Source organism: Topomyia yanbarensis, chromosome 2, assembly GCF_030247195.1.
Source record: "Topomyia yanbarensis strain Yona2022 chromosome 2, ASM3024719v1, whole genome shotgun sequence".
Classification (NCBI taxonomy): Eukaryota; Metazoa; Arthropoda; class Insecta; order Diptera; family Culicidae; genus Topomyia; species Topomyia yanbarensis.
The window spans coordinates 107,345,605-107,364,971 of record NC_080671.1 but is presented as its reverse complement, the minus strand read 5'-3'; the positions used below and the strand labels follow the sequence as shown (position 1 = coordinate 107,364,971).

The window sequence follows — 19,367 nt, the reverse complement described above, 5'->3', positions numbered from 1 at the left end:
GAAATCGGACCAGTATTTCTTTGAAAAGTCTTACTTGACCTTAATAAACACTACTTTCGAGAAAGCGCATTTAAAGATAAAGTACGGTGTATAATTCGATTGTAGTACCTCACTAGTTAATCGCTATACCGAGGCCGTAAAACTCACCTCCCTCTTCCTCATCACGAAAAGGTTCTTGGTTGTCCACACTTTGCTCCATCTTTTGAATTCGGGCCTGTTTTGCCGCGACACCCACTTTGTGTTCTGAACGAGTTATACGTTCACCGTCGAGCCGAGTAGTACTTCTTTCAGCTTCAGTCCCCAAGGTAATTCTCATCATCGCCATAGCTATAGTAATATCGATGAAAATCCTTGGTTGAAGATGCTGAATGCCAAAGAAGTCGCAACATTGACCACCTGACTGTCAGAATTTGTGCAAGTGTTTTAGCGCTAACACCCAAATTACACTATTCATAGACTCATTGTTGTTTTGAGTGTGAGCTCCTAAGCATCTTTCTAATCAATCATTAGATGATAGACTTTCGTAGATGGGTTTCAATATTCTGGTGGCAGTTGAAAATTGAAATATTGAACTTGCGCCTTTTACTTTTTTCCCTATTTACAGTGTGGGCAACTATTAGTTAGTACATGTTAGAGAATCAAGTTGCGCATCATCTACACCTGTTGCGCTTTAGTTGCGTATGCTGAAAATAGGAGAAAAACCGAAAGGCGCAAGTTCTCTATTTCGATTTTTAACTGCAACCAGAATAATTCTACAATGGAAGGAACGCTGGGGATTCTGACATGACATGTTCGAAAGATTCTAAAGTTGCTTTTGCTTCGGCAGAGGGGCAGATCACTTCCCATTCAAAGTGAATGTAAACTACACGATCGAAAAAAAACATGAGAAATACTTCAATATACACTAAGACATTTAATACGTCGAAAATACACCACTACATTAAAAATACGTTACGAAAAAAATATGATTTTCGTCGTGCTTACAAGCATTTACTAAGCTTGTATAGAGCCTAACAGCAACGAAAAGCTGTTATATAGTAAATATAATGATTGCTTTAGCGCTAACGGCCAATTTCTTCACTGGATGCAGAGCTTAAAAAATTGACATCGCTGCATGAACTTGAAAGAAAACGAAATTCAATTCATGCCCGCTGCGATGAATGAAATTTTTGGTTCGTTTCCATAGTCATTCGTTCTCTCGACGCAGCGTTTTCAGGTACGAACATGTTCGGTTTCAGAAGCAAAGTAAATTTTATTTCTATGCTGGCTCTGAGAGGGATTATCGATCAAAAGTGCACCAGATATATGGGATTTTCGATTGATTGACACCGGTGTAGTGGATTGCACTGGTTTTGCACTTTCTAGCAGAAGTGTCAATGGAACATACCCAGTTTTCTGTACCTCTGCTAGAAAGTGCAAAAACGGTGCAGTTTCAGTGCACTCCACTACACCAATGTCAATCAATCTAAAACCCCAATAGATTACGCAGTTCACTTATGCTCGAAAATGTAGAAGATGCTAACTTCTGCCTTCAAACTGTCGACATAATAACAAATGGATGCTTTGGTTGGTAAATGAATTTATATTTCCTCTGCACTAAAGCATTCGATTCTGCATGAAATTTCAGTCAGTTGGAAAGTGAATGAATGGGAGAGGCGTTGAATCTGAATGTAGATTTCGGTAAATGCAAGTAGAAACAAGTAACTGATTCTGAAATTTCGTAACACTCACTGGATGAAAACCGGCTTTCGCTGAAAACCAGTTTCCAGGTTGCTGGTGACCGGTTTACAAAGAAAAGCTGTTTTCATCCAAGTGAAGAAATTGGCCGTTAGTGTTTTCCTGGGTAATAAACATCGTAGGTGTATTTAAGAGCCTAACGACCTGTTCAGGGTATCATCCAAACAATATGTGGAATCGTTGCACTATATGGGTTAAAGTACGTTTTGAAATCTTTTTATTAGGGTGGTTGTTGCACACAAATATTACAATCTTTCGATATTTTCATGAAATTTGAAGAAAAGATGCACGCGCCTTTTCATTTGTATGGGGTTTCTATGCGATCATTTGCTGAGCCCCAGTTTAAAAATCTCGCGATGTTTCCCGCGGTTGGGTTTACACTTCATGAAAACTGTCATTTTTGTGTCATAGTCTCATATTCATCCACGGGATTTGAAACCCCGAGTTCCATTTAAAATACACAACACAAATCCCGTCACACGTTCTCCGTACTGTAACCTAGCCTTAATGAAAGATTTGTGTTGACTTGAATTTTCGAATTTCTGATTTTTTATATTTTCAATCTATAATTTGTTTTGAGCTTTTGGATTCTTTTAATTTTCGAGCATTTGAATTTTTGAATGATTGATTATTCGAATTTCTGAATATCTTAATTTTGGAATTTTTGAAACTGATTTTAAATTGTTGACAACTTTTCCCACCTTTCTTTCACTTCATCTTGACTCTGCATTACCGTCGCTAGATCGCCAAAGGTATATACGCTCAGCATCAGGGAGTTAATTTTTGTCAGCGCATCGTTAATTTCTCTCTCGTGCTCCCCTTTTTAACTGATAGCGAGCGTTCCCATCGATGCCGCACTCGGTACTTCGCTCCGCAGACAGTCATCAGTCTTCATCTTTGCGGTTTGTGGTATTCGTACTGCAGTGCGTGCGTAATTCGACTTTACCGGAACATTCAATACAAATCAATTAAACTCTATTCATTTGTTCCGAAGGTAATTTGGTTAGTATAGAAACATATGAAAGATATTTTGTATTTGGACAGATAAGCTTAGTGGCGTAATACTTTCGATTTATTGCAGATTTTGAAAAATGGCATGCTCTAAAACTCTCCAGCGATCAGCTGCTTTACTTCGAAGTCCGGGTGCCTTTGAGAATTTCGTCGGTCATCGATCATGGTAATTTAATTTGTTTTAATCGGAATAAATGGATATGGGTAGAAATATGCGGGTAGGCACTTTGCTGGAAACGACCTTTCAACTTTCAAGGTCAACATGCAATTGTATAGACGAAAAATGTAACAAAAGTTATCAGTAAATTATCATCCTAGATGTGCATGTGACATTTGCAAAAACAAAATCGGGTTGACCATAGCATGATAACAGTTTATTACCCGTATCATGCCTTTGCTGGATGATATTTGTTCCTACTAATTTGATGCACAACGGAGGTCACAGTTGAATCATTTTGTTTTCTGAACACAATCTATTACCCAACGAAAATTGCGTTCGTGAGCTGATGCTAAAAATAGTAATAAAAAAAAACGAAATTTTGTTCATGACACTGAATTATACCTTTACAGCTCATGGTGGGGCGCCGTACAGATGGGTCCCCCGGACGTCATCCTGGGCGTAACGGAAGCATACAAGCGGGACACCAATCCAAAAAAGATCAACCTCGGCGTGGGAGCTTATCGGGATGACAATGGCAAGCCGTTTGTGTTGCCCAGTGTACTCAAAGCCGAAAAGCGTCTAGCTGAGAAGCTACTGGACAAAGAGTATTCACCAATAGGCGGAACAGCCGAGTTTTGCAAGCACAGCATACTGCTGGCTCTGGGCGAGGACAGCCAGCACGTAGCCAACGGACAGAACGCAACGGTGCAAGGTATCAGTGGAACCGGTGCACTGCGAATAGGAGGTGCCTTCCTTTCCGCATTTTTCCCGGGACCAAAAGACATTTATCTGCCGACGCCATCGTGGGGTAATCATGGACCGATCTTCCGTCACTCGGGATTGAATGTTAAGTCCTACCGATACTATGACCCCAGTACTTGCGGATTTGATTTCAAGGGTGCGCTGGAGGATCTATCGGTAAGTGTGAATTGAGCGAACCCTTAATCAGCGGCCTCAAGGAAGGCGCTCCGATAGTAAACACATAAATTGATTGTTAATTGGAAAGCTCATGGGGTGCTTGCATTCGTTATCGCATGACTGTTTCGCTTACGACGTCATGTACATAGTGGAACAAGGATGATAAGACATGAAATTAAGTATGTACACAAGTTAGGACTGCAATGCTTCATCTCTACCGAGCTTTAACTATTTTTTTAAATAGTAAAAAAATAATAAATTGTTTTTTTTTTTCAGAAAATTCCCGAAGGCTCGGCCGTACTGCTTCACGCATGTGCCCACAACCCGACTGGCGTGGATCCACGCCCAGAACAATGGGCCGAAATTTCGGCACTCTTCAAGAAGCGTAAGCTATTCCCCTACTTCGACATGGCCTACCAGGGCTTTGCTAGTGGCGACGTCGCCAAGGATGCTTTCGCCGTGCGTGCCTTCCTGAAGGATGGTCACCAGATTGCCTTGGCTCAAAGCTATGCCAAAAATATGGGCCTCTACGGTGAGCGTGCCGGAGCCTTCTCACTCGTCTGTTCCGATAAAGACGAAGCCGCTCGTACAATGTCACAGATCAAGATTCTGATTCGTCCAATGTATTCCAATCCACCAATTCACGGTGCTCGACTGGTGACGGAAATATTGAGCGACCCGAGTCTGCGCCAGGAGTGGCTGGGAGACGTTAAATTGATGGCCAATCGTATTATTTCGGTGCGATCTAAACTGCAGGATAATTTGAAGAAGCTAGGATCCACCCGGAACTGGCAGCACATCACTGATCAAATTGGCATGTTCTGTTTTACTGGTATGGATCAGCAGCAGTGTGAGAAGCTGACGAAGGACTTCAGTGTGTATTTGACCAAGGACGGTCGCATTTCGATGGCCGGAGTCACTACGAAAAATGTGAACTATCTGGCTGAAGCTATTCATGCAGTAACCAAGTAGGATCATCAGCTAGTTGCTTATTTACTGTCCTGTCGTGATCCATGAAATAGATCGCGATCGCGGAAGCTGTTTATTTTTCTATCCGAAAGGACTCATTTAGATGATGGCATTTAAGGGTTCTGCTTTTGCCGAGCTTATTGATCAATCAAATTGATTTCAGAACCGTAAAGTGATTATTATCCGTAGTTTGTATCAATCCAGGATTATGTTACAGCAAATTAAACTTAGAATATACAGGAAAAAGTGCTTGTCAAAATTTGTATTGAATACTTGAGAAACTACCTAAAATGTATCATTAATTAAAATTTTATTTCTTTTCAAAAAGTTCAAATGTACAATAATATCCACTCTCTTCTGCTACAATGGTTTCATACATCTTTTCACTACGTGTAGAGTTTGTCACTTTTTTATATATAAATATTGTTTAAAAATTACTTTAATGCTTTTGTTTTCATTGTTTCTGTCTGCGCCCGAAGTGGCATCCTGTAGAACCAGCACACGTTCGTGGAGTCAAATCGAGCTGACGTTCCAAACTAACTGTTTGTTCCTTCTGCTTTGTAAATAATTAGGTGTTGTTATATGCACTTGTTTCCATTCATGCTGCTTTTGTATGTGGGGTGACTATCAGGATGAATTTTCGTTTGTGGGGCGCAAAAATAGACGGGTTGTCTTCTACTAATCAGGTGAGAAAGTTTTACTCTTACCACTAAAACGCTTATCGTTAGAAGAAAAGTGGTGTACATTTTTTCGATTTTCACTTTTTGTTTTTTATTATACCGATGCGAGAAAAGTAACCCCATTTGCCTAAATTTCTTATATTTTATTTTCTCTGTACAATATTGATCGATTTTTCGACAGCGTTTTCGTATGTACTAAAATCTATTCACTAACATACACATTAATCACAATCAATATACATATACATAACGAATCTAGTACTTTCGTGCCGAAAGTGTGTGCGAAATCAACCGATGGCCAATGCGCACTAATGGATAAAATTTCAGCGTCGGTTCATTTGTCCAACTGTGCGCGAAGCTCGAAGAAAGCGATCTTTCGGGGGCAAACAACCTATATTGCGGGAACTTATAGTGCGCTTCAAGACGCTTCTCTACTAAGCTATGCCTATCAACTCGACATCAAGGTATAATTTTGCTTAGCTAAGGTTTCTTAAACTGTTTTTCTATTCTATTGAGCTATTATGTACAACACGGGGATATAATGTACAGCGTTCCTCTTCTTGACATTGCACTCGTATTCTCATCAATAATCACTCTACGCCTAGCGATTCCAATATATTCAGCAAATCTAGCCAGAATCCAGACCGGCTGTAGTGAGTTAGTGCACGACTTCAGTAACACGACCAATTCTATAATTCAGCTGTGTAACTAAAGCCGGATACTATCTAGAGCCACTCAGAATTCCAGTTGAACTTTACTGAGTAGATTCAGTTTGTTATGTGACCGGATTTTTATCTTGTTTTTTTTTTGTAAAAAATTAACATCATTCGAAAATAGGAATAAACATTACATTTGATATACGTTGAAAATGATTGAATATCATTCCCCAGAATGTACCATTCCTTAGAAAGCAATTCTCCAGAAAAGTTAATATTTTTATTATTTTTTTGTGGTGAAGTTGCAAAGTTGAAGGTTTGCGCATTACCTAATTCAAGGAACTGATACGGTGTGAAGATGCTGCGGATGTGCCATCGAAAGCGACGGACCTTCGAAAGTAAACCTGTTATCCACTCGTGTAACCGATTTACTCGAACATAGGGATTGATTCCTTCTTGTAAACATGAGCAGTTATTTTAATGTGAATGCCAAATAAATTTTGCGCGAAAATCTATCTTTTCGTCTGCCTGTTTTATCTAACCATAGGGGTTGATTTCTTCTTTCGAGCTTTCCTTGAATCTGCATTAAAATCGAAATGAATGCGCATTTTGACAAACGGTTTGGTGGGTTTTTAGAGCATTTTATGTTTTGCATTGGAAATGTTCCGTACGTAAACGTAAGATCCCCCCGATTGCTCGGTTTATTCGAACATGTGGCAATAAATGCATTCCAACGTATTTTCATACCATATGCAAAATAGTACTTTTACCACAGACTAACAGATGTCCCGAATAGAAATGTACAGTAACATAACCATGATTTTCACTGTGACAGTACAGTAATTTTACAATAATTTACAGTAAGTTTTGGTGTTATGCTACAACACAAAAACAATAAACTTTAACGTTTTTACAGTAAATTTCAATTTAAAATAGACTTTTACAAAGAAAAAGGGGGGGTGGTTATGTATCTTAACATTAAAAAAATCAATTTTTCTCTATACATTTTTTTCTCGAAAACAGTAAAATTTAATGTGAATGCACTGTATCAGTTTTTTGCTGAACAGTGAAATTTAATGTTACATGAAATTTTATTGTAAATCTACTGTGAGAACTTTGCATCCAACAATGTGTAAACAGTAATAACTATAATATTTATTGTTTTATGATTGTTTGTAGGGTAAATGCTATTGTAAAATTCTATCCGGGGTAACACTCGAAAACAATTGTTCGCCAATGTTAGCCGTCATTTTAAATATATTTAGACCACTAGTGAAAAATTGTTCTTGAACCTGAAGCGACCCTTACATGTTCAATATTTTTGTCAATTTTTTTTTTACGCGGAGGATACGTACCGCGTAAAAACCACGTTAATTGGAAAATCCGCGTAAAAAACCGCGTTAATTCGAAAAACCGCGTTAATTCGAAAATCCGCGTAAAAAAACTTTCAGCAAGAGACGTAAAAAAACTTTCAGCAAAAGTTTTTTGAAGTAGAATACTTCTAGCGTTTCAATATAGGGGTCCCGTTTCAAAATTTTCTGCCGATATTTCACCCGATTTTTTAAACGTTAATATCTGCCGTTGTACTGAATGAAAAAATAAGATTATTGCGCTATCTGATTGGAAATATGTACAACAATTTTGTATCCAACTACGTAGGATGTACAATTACTTAAAATAACGGGAAAATGGATTTTACGAAAGCAGTAATTATCTGATCCATGATTGGTCGGTACAATTCGACCAAGCAGCGAGCGTTGCTAGAACTGCCCCTTTTTCATCGAAGGAACTGGGACACATATAAAAAGGGAACATAAGAAAAATTCGTTTGTTTGTGCTCTGACGTTGTAAGCGTAGCAGCTACTACGTTTCATGTCAGCTCGCATTCTTCGGTGGTAGGTAATTCATTCATGGATGACGAGATGGGAGAACGAGTAACAGACCCTCCCCCTAAGCCTGCTGAAAATGTAAACCCGATTAGAATTAAAATTTACCCAGAGTCGTCAACGGGACCATGGATTGTATTTATTAGGCGTAAAGTAAAGGCGCTAAATATCATTCAAATTTCGAAAGATTTGACTTCGCGATTCTCGGATGTAAAGGAGATCGTCAAAGTTAATAAAGATAAAATACCCATTGTCGTTTGTAGTCTCAAACAAGCCAATGCAATTGCTTCTTGCGAGCTTTTTACGCGTGAGTATAGAGCGTATATTCCTTCAAAGGAAATTGAAATTGATGGGGTCATCACAGAATCGAGTTTGACTGTTGATGACATAATTAAGCATGGGGTTGGTCGTTTCAAAGACACCATACTTAAAGACGTAAAGATACTTGAATGCAAGCAATTGCATTCAGTATCACACGAAGGAGATAAAAAAGTTTATCGACTGTCTGACTCGTTTCGAGTGACTTTCGCTGGGTCTGCGCTGCCCAACTATGTCATTATCGATAAGATTCGTCTCCCTGTTCGCCTTTTTATCCCTCGTGTAATGAATTGCCTTAATTGTAAACAGCTTGGCCACACAGCCACTTACTGTTACAATAAGGCACGGTGTGGCAAATGTGGGGGTTCTCATCAAGAGGATACATGCAATGAAAATTCAGAAAAATGTTTAATGTGCGGAGAAAACTCGCATGAGCTCCCTACATGTCCCATTTATAAATTGCGCGAGGATAAAATTAAACGATCCTTGAAGGAGAGGTCTAAGCGCTCCTATGCAGAAATGTTGAAAAATGCTACCCCTAAACCCATCTTCTTAGAAAACACTTACACATCTCTATTTTCGGAACAGTCTGACTTCGACGGAGCGTGCGAAGGTACATCATTTGTTTTACCCGGAAATTCCAGAAAAAGAAAACAGTCTTGTTTTCCCAAGCTGCCAAGAAAGGGCCTTAAAATTTCTCCACCAATAGATAAACTGCGCCCAAAACCGAAAAATTCCTATTCAAAACCGAAATCAATTCCGCCCGGTTTTGGGAACGTACAATCTAAACAGAACACCATTACTGGAAATAATAAAATTTTGACTTCCTCTGAGCCTCAGCCGGGGGTAGGATTATTGAAATTTTCTGAAATTGTTGATTGGATTTTTAAAGCATTCAATATTTCTGAACCACTAAAGAGTATACTTTCAGCTTTCCTCCCAACAATTAGAACATTTTTAGAGCAGCTGATTGCTCAATGGCCCATCCTTGCAGCAATTATATCCTTCAATGGTTAATTCAACTCCTAAGGTGAAAGCTGTTTTACAGTGGAATTGCAGAAGTATCATACCAAAAATTGATTCCTTAAAAATTTTACTGCATAATTTAAAATGCGATGCTTTTGCTCTATGTGAAACATGGCTTACCTCAAACATTAATTTCAACTTAAATGATTTCAACATTATTCGCCTAGACCGAGACACCCCGTATGGAGGAGTGCTTCTAGGAATTAAAAAGTGCTATTCTTTCTATAGAATTACCATCCCCATGATTGCTGGCATTGAGGCAAAGACATGTCTATCGCTTCTATATATATATACCTCCCAAAGTTCAAATTGGACAACGTCAAATTTTTGAGGTAGTGGAATCAATGGCTGCTCCGCGTCTGATACTGGGAGACTTCAACTCGCACGGAGTATTGCGGGGTTCCCTCTACAATGATAATCGATCCTCTTTGATATACAATGTTTGTGACGAATTTAATATGACAGTTTTAAATACTGGCGAAACATGACGCATCCCCAGACCTCCTGCACGTCCAAGTGCATTAGATCTATCTCTGTGCTCGACATCACTACGGTTAGATTGCACGTGGAAGGTTGTACCTGATCCTCACGGTAGCGATCATTTGCCAATCGTTGTTTCAATTAACAGTGAATTAGGCCTTACGAATTCAATCAATGTTCCTTATGACTTAACACGAAATATTCATTGGAAAACATACGAAACATTAATTTCCACTTCTCTTGTTTCGACAGAAGAGTTACCCCCTACCGAAGAATATGAATTCCTAGCGGGTTTAATTATTGAAGCAGCAGAACAAGCCCAAACGAAATGCAATCCTGGAATGACAATAAATAGACGGCCCCCTAATCCTTGGTGGGACAAAGAGTGCTCTGATGCATATGAAGCTAAACAAGTTGCCTACAAAGAAATTATGAAACAGAAAGGGGGTATACGTGAGAACTTTGAAAATTATTTCTTTTTGCAAAACAAATTTGACAGTATACGTCGTGCCAAAAAGTCTAGTTATTGGAGACGTTTCGTTGATGGCTTGTCAAGAGAAACATCAACACAGCCAGAAGAATGAGGAATCGAAACGTAACTAATGAAAGCGAAGATTTTTCGAATCGCTGGATATTTAATTTTGCCAAGAAAGTTTGTCCAGATTCTGCTCCTGCGCAGAAAATCATTCGCGATGCTCCCACAAGTAACGATTTCATAGATTCGCCTTTGACAATGATGGAATTTTCAATTGCACTCGTCTCATGCAACAATAATGCTCCGGGACTAGACAGAATTAAATTCAACTTGGTGAAGAATCTGCCTGACCTAGCAAAAAGACGCTTGTTGAATTTATTCAACAAGTTTCTTGAGCAGAATATTGTCCCGCGTGACTGGAGACAAGTGAGAGTTATCGCCATTCCAAAACCGGGAAAACCAGCCTCCGATCATAACTCGTATCGACCGATTGCAATGCTATCCTGCATCAGGAAATTGTTGGAAAAAATTATCCTACGACGTCTCGACAATTGGGTTGAGGCGAACGGCTTGCTCTCAGATACCCAGTTTGGTTTTCGGAGAGGAAACGGAACGAATGATTGCCTGGCGCTACCTTCATCAGAAATCCAACTCGCTTACGCAAAAAAGAGCAAATGGCGTCTGTGTTCTTAGACATAAAAGGAGCATTCGACTCAGTTTCCATTGATGTTCTCTCGGAGAAGCTACATCAATGTGGTCTTTCACCGATATTAAATAATTATTTATACAATTTATTGTCAGAACAGCCCATGCATTTTTCATCTGACGATTTGGCGACACTCAGAATAAGTTACATGGGCTCCCACAAGGCTCTTGTCTAAGCCCCCTTCTCTATAATTTTTACGTGAATGACATTGATAATTGTGTTGTCAGCCCATGCACTCTAAGACAACTTGCAGATGATGAGGTGGTTTCTGCCACAGGACCAAAAGCTATAAATTTACAACAACCATTGCAAGATAGCTTGGATAATTTATCAATTTGGGCTTTAAAACTGGGCATCGATTTCTCTACGGAGAAAACAGAGTTGGTCGTTTTCTCAAGGAAGCGTGACCCGGCTCAACTTCAGCTTCAGTTGGTTGGTAGAACGATAGCCCAAGTCCTGACTTTTAAATACCTTGGAATTTGGTTCGATTCTAAAGGCACATGGGGAGGCCATATTAGGTATCTAATAACGAAATGCCAACAAAGGATAAATTTTCTGCGAACAATAACTGGATCATGGTGGGGTTCTCATCCAAGTGACATGATAAGATTGTATCAAACAACAATACTTTCAGTAATGGAATATGGGTGCATCTGTTTCCGTTCAGCTGCGAACACTCACATTATTAAACTGGAACGGATACAGTATCGCTGTTTACGAATTGCCTTAGGTTGCATGCAGTCGACCCATACGATGAGTCTTGAAGTACTAGCGGGAGTTCTTCCTTTAAAAGACCGATTCTGGGATCTTTCTTCTCGTTTACTTATTCGATGTGAGGTTATGAACCCACTGGTAATTGAAAATTTTGAAAGACTTGTCGAGCTTCAACCCCAAACCAGATTCATGACAGTGTATTTCAATCACATGTCACAAGAAATATCCCACATACGTCAATATACTAGATACTCCTGAATCCACTTTATTCTTCGACACGTCCATGCAAGCAGAGATTCGTGGAATTCCGGATCATCTACGCTCGCGGGAGATCCCTAAAATATTCACAAGTAAATATCAACACATAGACTGCCTTAAAATATTTTACACTGATGGGTCATGAATCAGTGAGGCCACTGGTTTCGGTATTTTCAACAATAATTTTTCAATTTCTCTCAAACTTGCAGAACCCGCCTCTGTTTATATAGCGGAACTAGCAGCAGTTCACTATAGTTTGCAAATAATTAATACTTTACCCCGAACCATTACTTTATCCTCACTGATAGTCTCAGCACAATTGCAGCTCTACGCTCAAAGAGGATTGATAATCAAGATCCATTCTTTTTGGGGAAGATACGAGAATCTTTGAGTAACCTAACAAGAAAATGTTATAAATTTACCCTAGTGTGGCTCCCCGCCCATTGCTCTATTGCGGGAAATGAGAAAGCTGATAATTTAGCCAAGATTGGTGCACTAGATGGTGAAATATATGAAAGACCCATCGCTTACAATGAATTTTATAGCGCTTCTCGACAGAGGACACTTGCTAGTTGGCAAACATCTTGGGACAATGGAGATATGGGACGATGGCTACACTCAATTATCCCTAAAGTATCAACGAAGGCATGGTTCAAAGGATTGGATGTAAGTCGAGACTTCATCCGTGTGATGTCAAGGCTCATGTCCAATCATTATACTTTAGATGCGCATCTCCGTCGTACTGGGCTCGCTGAGGGTAATCATTGTGCTTGTGGAGAGGGTTACCATGACATTGAGCATGTTGTTTGGTCCTGCACTGAATATCGTGAAGCCAGATCACAATTAGTACATTCTTTACAAGTCCGAGGAAGACCAATCCATGTTCCTGTTAGAGACATCCTGGCGTATCGCGATCCTCTATACATGGAACTTATCTATCATTTTCTAAAAACAGCGTCTGCCAAAATTTAATTAAATTCATCTCCTCATACTCTCATCCAAGGCTAATCATTCACCAATTAAAGTGTCCTAGAATATTCAGTTTTTAAATTTAGACAATAACAGAAAAAAAGTAAATAAATACACCCGAAAATACTAGATCATTATGAAATACAACAATGTAAGGAAAAAAGCAAACAATAAAGTGATTTCAGTGTTAGTTTTAGACAAATTACTAGTATAGGTAAAATTAGTCTTGAGGATTTTTGTAACGTGCTATGTAAAAAAAGAAACTGGCGTAAAAAGCTTTTGCAAATGCCGTGTCAAATAAACGTATGGAAAAAAGTGAGTTGACTTCTGAGCAGCCAATACTTTTTATTTTGTCTTTCTCTTCATCCTCACGCATACAATCGAACGAGATGCACAGAAGGTGAATCTCTCTACTGGGTCATTTCACGAAGGTATAACAACAAGCACTGGTTTTTTCGTTGTGTAAAGGAGATGATGTTGATGATTTGATACGAGTTACTTCGTAAAGCTTATTTACGAGTTTGTAGGGCTTTTGTACACTACCCCGGGAAACTTAAAATACACGGTTCTCGGAGCAAACGGAAAAAGTTTTACGTATCATCAATGTTTAAACACAGTTAAATCTTGAGCGTTTTCTCAAAACGTCATATCTGCAATGAGTTACTCTCTTTGTTTACTTTCTCTTTCGATTTTTACGGCGTCACTATAACACTTTTCACTTATTTTACAGTACAGATCGAAAGGCGGTGGTTTTAACTAGCATATTATGCAAAGAGTTGAGGGATAAATGTTAAAGTGATCGAATTATTAACAGAAGAGAAAGTAAACAAAGAGAGTAACTCATTGCAGATATGACGTTTTGAAAAAACGCTCAAGAAATAATGATCCGTATTGTATAACAGGTTGATGCATGACGGGATTTTTATATTCACATTAAGACCAGCTTATGGCGTTTCACTTGAGCCCGAAACTGAGTCAGGTTCTAACCCCAACTGCTGCCAGTTTATACATTTTGACAGCAGTTGGGGTTAGAAACTGACTCAATTTAGCTTCAAGCAAAAACGACATTAGTTTATGTGCGGCTAGATGACGCAATGTGCATTTTAGGGTAAACAGGTCTAATACGCCCCCTTAAGCAAAAATCGCTATATTTCACCATTCGACACTATGATCTCCGCACCAACTACTCTTATTTATTGTTACATTAGTTGGCAATTAGTACCCGTTTCATTTTTTATAAAAAAAATCCAGATACAAGTATTATTAAACATTTTTCAAAAATGCCTGAATTCTAGTTTTTTTTCTTTCACCCAGGGTAAAATGCCCCCAGTTAAATTGTAATCTGCCCCACAACAAGAGGATGGTATCCCGAGCAAAGTCCAACATCAAAATTACAGCAAATAGACAACATATTTTGATATCGAACACCAAATTGAAATCTTATTTTGATATCAGTTTAAACTGTTTCAGGTATGACATCATATTTTGATCTCATTTTGATGTGCTTACATTTTTAGAAAAAATATGTTTGTTTCTATTTCTTTGACAAACATCAAATTGATTACTTATTTTGTTATCAATGAAATATTTCACCATCTCAATTAGTTTTCAATTTGCTTTCACTGATAGCATAAATAGTTTTCTGTTTGATGTCATAGTGCAATTTTTCTGCTTTCGATTTTGATCTTTTAACCGTTAAAACGACCAAAATGATAACAACCTGAGCAATCATTCCCTACTACATCACAACATCAAGTTTAGTTCTCAATTTGTTATCAGACTCTGCTCGGGATGCCCCACAGCAATCGGTGAGTATGCCCCACAACAATGGGTGGGGCATTTTAGCCGGTGATGAGTTGTTGTGAATGCATGAATAACATACACGCACACATAGTTTTAAGCCAAGCTAAAAACTAAGATAGTAACTATAATATTCTATTAAGCTACTCTATCAAATCCAACTGTTTCTAATTGGTTGTAATGCCATTGGAAAATGTGGGAGCTTACATCAAAGTAGCTCTTTTGAAAATTTTGTGTATATTGTTGTTTTGCAACGTATTAAAAATACCAAACTAACTTAGTTCGTTGATTTCATGAAACGATACTGTTATCAGTCATTTTTACTTTTTAGATAATTCAGGAATCATGGGAATTGTAGAGGGGCATTTTGCCCCGGTGGGGCGTATTATACCCTTTTACCCTACTTATTGCTTGTGGAACTAAAAACTGGATTCTAACCGCCCAGCGCACTTACCATTTTTCTTATAAATTCTTGTCATAGACTGGTTAGTTCGACTGGTCTGTCTATGAAAGTACCATCTCTATCACTTGAAATATATGTGTTTTGACAGCTCGCGGTTTTGAGACCACTCGCACTTTGAAAGTGCGGAGCCCAGGTTGGTGGGAAATGCGCAATATTTTGTTTGCAAATATGGCGGCTCAACAAGTGAAAATCTCCATTAAAAGTGATGTCCTGCATTCGTTGTCGATTATCATACGTGACAATTGCAGGGTTATTGCAAAAATTCCACTCTAAGAAACCTGCTTGGTTAAGGTTTGAGTATATTATTATTTAGGTAAAGATGGGGTAAAACGCGCTCCCTAAAGAAATAGGATAATAGCTTAGCTATAGAACATTAATTAGGAGAATTTAATAAATATCATTCAACCACCATTTTCTCCTGTAATCGCAATCATAACGCTTAGCAAAATTTTCAAAAACATATAAAATATGAAATGTTTCAAAATCATAAATTACACTTTGGAAAATGGTCAGGTAAAAAGCACTTGTAAAAAAACAACATTTTTCAAACACATCGTTTGATAACCCATACCATTTTCGTTGTTCGAGAATGAAACGATTTACTATCAGATTGCAAAGATTTTTCGTCAAAAATGTAGTATATGTCTTTTACTCTGAATTTAGCATATTCCCCGATATTTTGTCAAACCCGAAACATATATTTCTAAGATTATTGCGCTCTCAAACAATTTCAAGTTTAGTCAAACTTTTTTGAGCCATATTTCTTGAAATTATGGCTATCAATTTTCTCTTGACCAGACTTTTAATGTAGGAACTCTAAACAATACATGACAGTTTTGTCGATTATTAGAGAGTTGAGGCAAAATTTTGTAGCTCGTACTGTCAAATATATTACCGGTTATCTGGTACGGCTCTCTTAGCCCTCGAGGATTGTTTTCCGAGACCCGGAAGGGGAATCAGTCTAAACCCCAAGCTACTGGTCAGGCCAACGGCAGCCGGCGGGGTGGGCGCGAAAGGCCTCTTTTGGGCCCTCAAGTCCCAGGGTCGTTAACGAGGTGGTGTGGAGGCGTTCGAACTTTGTGAATAACGAGATTCGGGGGTTAGTTTTAAACGTTCTATTATTGCGCACTTCCCACCAACCTGGACTCCGCACTTTCAAAGTGCGAGTAATCAAACTGCTATTGAAAACTGCGAGCTGTCAAAACACATGTATTTCAAGTGATAGAGATGGTACTTTCATAGACAGACCAGTCGAACTAACCAGTCTATGAGAAGAATTTAATAGAAGAAGAGTAAGTGCGCAGTGCGGTTATAATCCAGTTTTTAGTGCCACAAGCAATACTCACTCAAAAACAAGATGACGATGACTTTATTAGTTTATGGTTGAGCATGGCGGCGATGGTAAAATGAGGCGATCGCGGCGGAGCGGGGTTCGTAGCGGAACGGTCACAGACGGTTGGCGGTAGAGCGGTTTTGGTCCTTGTCGCGATGCCCACTTGTTGCAAACGACGGTTTTCCTTCACCGTAGCACGCGGCGGGGCAATGCGAGAGCTTAGGCTGGGTAGTGGATGGTTACTTCAAGGTCTTGCTAATCACGACCATGCACAGTGGTCCCAAGGAACAAAAAAGAGGGTTTTTAGATTGCGTCAAAACTATTGACTTTAGCAATATGGAGTCTTTGAGAAAGTTTCTTGGAGTAGAACTCCCCTTCGTTATGTCGTATCGGATTGATGATTAATCCCCCTAATAGTGGGCTACGAAATTTATTTTCTTCAAGAATTCATATAGACAAATACATACTTTAGCAAAGTTGTATAGAAACTCGTTACAAACATTTAACCTGAAGACTTCAACTCTTTATCTTTTAAGCTTTTTGAGATATGGGACATTATTTGTGAAATGCCCCTTAAAAACAGTTTTTTGCTCATTAGTGTTCTTCTAGATTTTTTCCTTTATACAAATGTTCTAGAACATTGTTTGGACTATTAAACTGCATTAATTTACCGAAGACTGAATCTTGCTATCGCTAGTATGTGTGGAGATATTCACGTTTTTTGCTTGAAAATAGCTCGTTTTCCAATGGCGATAACTTTTAAACGGGCAAAAACGGGCAAACCACTTTATAAACAAATTAAAGTGCGAGAAAAGCACAACAAATGCTGGAGAAGTCAGATCTCCCTAAGGCGGCCCTCTATGGAGATACTAAAACTGAAGTTTGTCTCATTCCGTGATCAAATGCAATTGATTACTCCGCGTTTGGTTGCACTTGCGCCATTGTTAAGAAGTAGGCGCAATGCAATTGTCAGTTTCCGGTGTCAGGCGTATGCATTGACTTTTTGAACAACTGTAGCTTTTGACCCAAGCAAACAGAAGTTCGGATAATACTTAAAAAGCACACTTTAAAGTTTACATAAAGTTCTTAGCGAACTTTCAAGCTGCTCAAGCTTTAATAGAACTGCTTAATGCGCTATTAGAACATAAAACGCATTGCAAAATTCCTCAAAACGAGAAGCTTATGCAGCTCCTTTATATCAACTGTTGGTTGCTTGGGTATTTACTTAAGACGTGCTTACAGAAGTAAGAAAGGCTAATTATTGCGACTTTAACACTTCATTTCAGAACTAATAGTAATATATAGTGATGCCGGAACAGCTCTAGTATGGACAAACTTTAGTTCTAGTATTTCCATAGAGGGCCGCCTTGGGGAGATCTGATTTTTCCAGCATTTGTTGTGCTTTTCTTGCACTTTAATTTGTTTATAAAGTGGTTTGCCCGTTTAAAAGTTATCGCCATTGGAAAAAGAGCTATTTTCAAGCAAAAAACGTGAATATATCCACACATACTAGCGATAGCAAGATTCAGTCTTCGGCAAAGTAATGCAGTTTAATAGTCCAAACAATGTTCTAGAACATTTGTATAAAGGAAAAAATCTAGAAGAACACTTATGAGCAAAAAACTGTTTTTGAGGGGCCTTTCACAAATAATGTCCTATATCTCAAAAAGCTTAAAAGATAAAGAGTTGAAGTCTTCAGATAAAATGTTTGTAACGAGTTTCTCTACAACTTTGCTAAAGTAAGTATTTGTCTATCTGAATTCTTGAAGAAAATAAATTTCGTAACCCACTATTAGGGGGATTAATCATCAATCCGATACGACATAACGAAGCGGAGTTCTACTCCAAGAAACTTTCTCAAAGACACCATATTGCTAAAGTCAATAGTTTTGACGCAATCTAAAAAAACCCCTTTTTTGCTCTTTGGGACCACTGTGCCATGAGGCGAACAGGCTACTCCAGAGGTACTAATACCGGCTAAGTTGAGGACTCTCTGGACAGTCTATCGCGGTTCGCTGACCATCTCGTCCTTGGCGATTAGCAAATGAAAGTTGAAGCGTGATTTTTCCACCAGGATCTGCGACGACGGTCTCCTTTACTTATTAGCCGTTCCGGCACAGAGCACGATTGCGGCGAGAAGTCTGTTTGTCGGGTCTTGGCTAAACTTACCAGCGAAGTGACCGGGGCATTCAGCCTATCTAGCCGTCCTTAATATGCACTTAGCGTAAAATTTTGATTCGGTTGGTAAAATGATGCGTTCACTTCGACGGTCTAGATACAAGAGAGCTGGTGTAATTTTCTTGGCCCGCACTAGGCTTTCGATCATCCTCTTTCAGTCCTGTTCCCTTATCCAGCATCCGGTCCACTCGTCTAATTTTTTGTCATCTCATTTTCTCACTCCCCAAAAGCCACCTGTTGGGGTTTTTAATTTGGTTTCCCACTACAAGTGCATCGCAGCGAGTAAATAGGGTTCTAAAACCTCATCCCTAATCCCGCGCATATCAAAGCGTTGAAAATTGCAATTTCGTTTTCTCGCGATGATTTTGGGAAATTGTAACACTTCATGGTTACAAATACAAATGTCCGTTTGACAGTACGAGTTACCGATTATTGCGCCAACTCGAGATTATTCTTGATAAATCTAAAAATAGAGTGTCATGCCAGATTGTGGGTGGGTGAACTTCACTACAACAAGGGGGCATAATTCACTACAACAACAACGGGACAGAAAGCTCGTTGGACAAACACATAATTTTGTTTTCTGTCGAGAATTCACAAAAGTGTAGCTTTAAATCGCCTTAGGTTATG

At 38.9% G+C, this 19,367-nt stretch overlaps 1 protein-coding gene across 2 annotated transcripts; it reads left to right on the top strand.

Annotated features, from left to right (window-relative positions):
• Positions 1–2,575: 2,575 nt before the first annotated feature.
• Positions 2,576–5,054, top strand: LOC131679147 (aspartate aminotransferase, mitochondrial-like). Of its 2 annotated transcripts, none has more exons than XM_058959777.1 (4): positions 2,576–2,731; positions 2,819–2,914; positions 3,319–3,826; positions 4,103–5,054. In XM_058959777.1, exons 2-4 carry the CDS (start codon positions 2,829–2,831, stop codon positions 4,796–4,798), a joined length of 1,290 nt encoding a protein of 429 aa, XP_058815760.1. In that variant the 5' UTR covers positions 2,576–2,731; positions 2,819–2,828; the 3' UTR covers positions 4,799–5,054. The 2 variants fall into 2 exon arrangements, with proteins under 2 accessions (XP_058815760.1, XP_058815759.1); XM_058959776.1 differs by having other exon boundaries at positions 2,577–2,739.
• The last annotated feature ends 14,313 nt before the right edge of the window (positions 5,055–19,367 follow it).

Excerpts from the sequence above, each read along its gene's own strand:
- LOC131679147 (XM_058959777.1), top strand. The coding sequence starts at position 2,829 with ATGGCATGCTCTAAAACTCTCCAGCGATCAGCTGCTTTACTTCGAAGT. Across the intron at positions 2,915-3,318 it reads TTCGTCGGTCATCGATCATG|CTCATGGTGGGGCGCCGTAC; the intron begins GTAATTTAATTT and ends ATACCTTTACAG. Across the intron at positions 3,827-4,102 it reads GTGCGCTGGAGGATCTATCG|AAAATTCCCGAAGGCTCGGC; the intron begins GTAAGTGTGAAT and ends TTTTTTTTTCAG.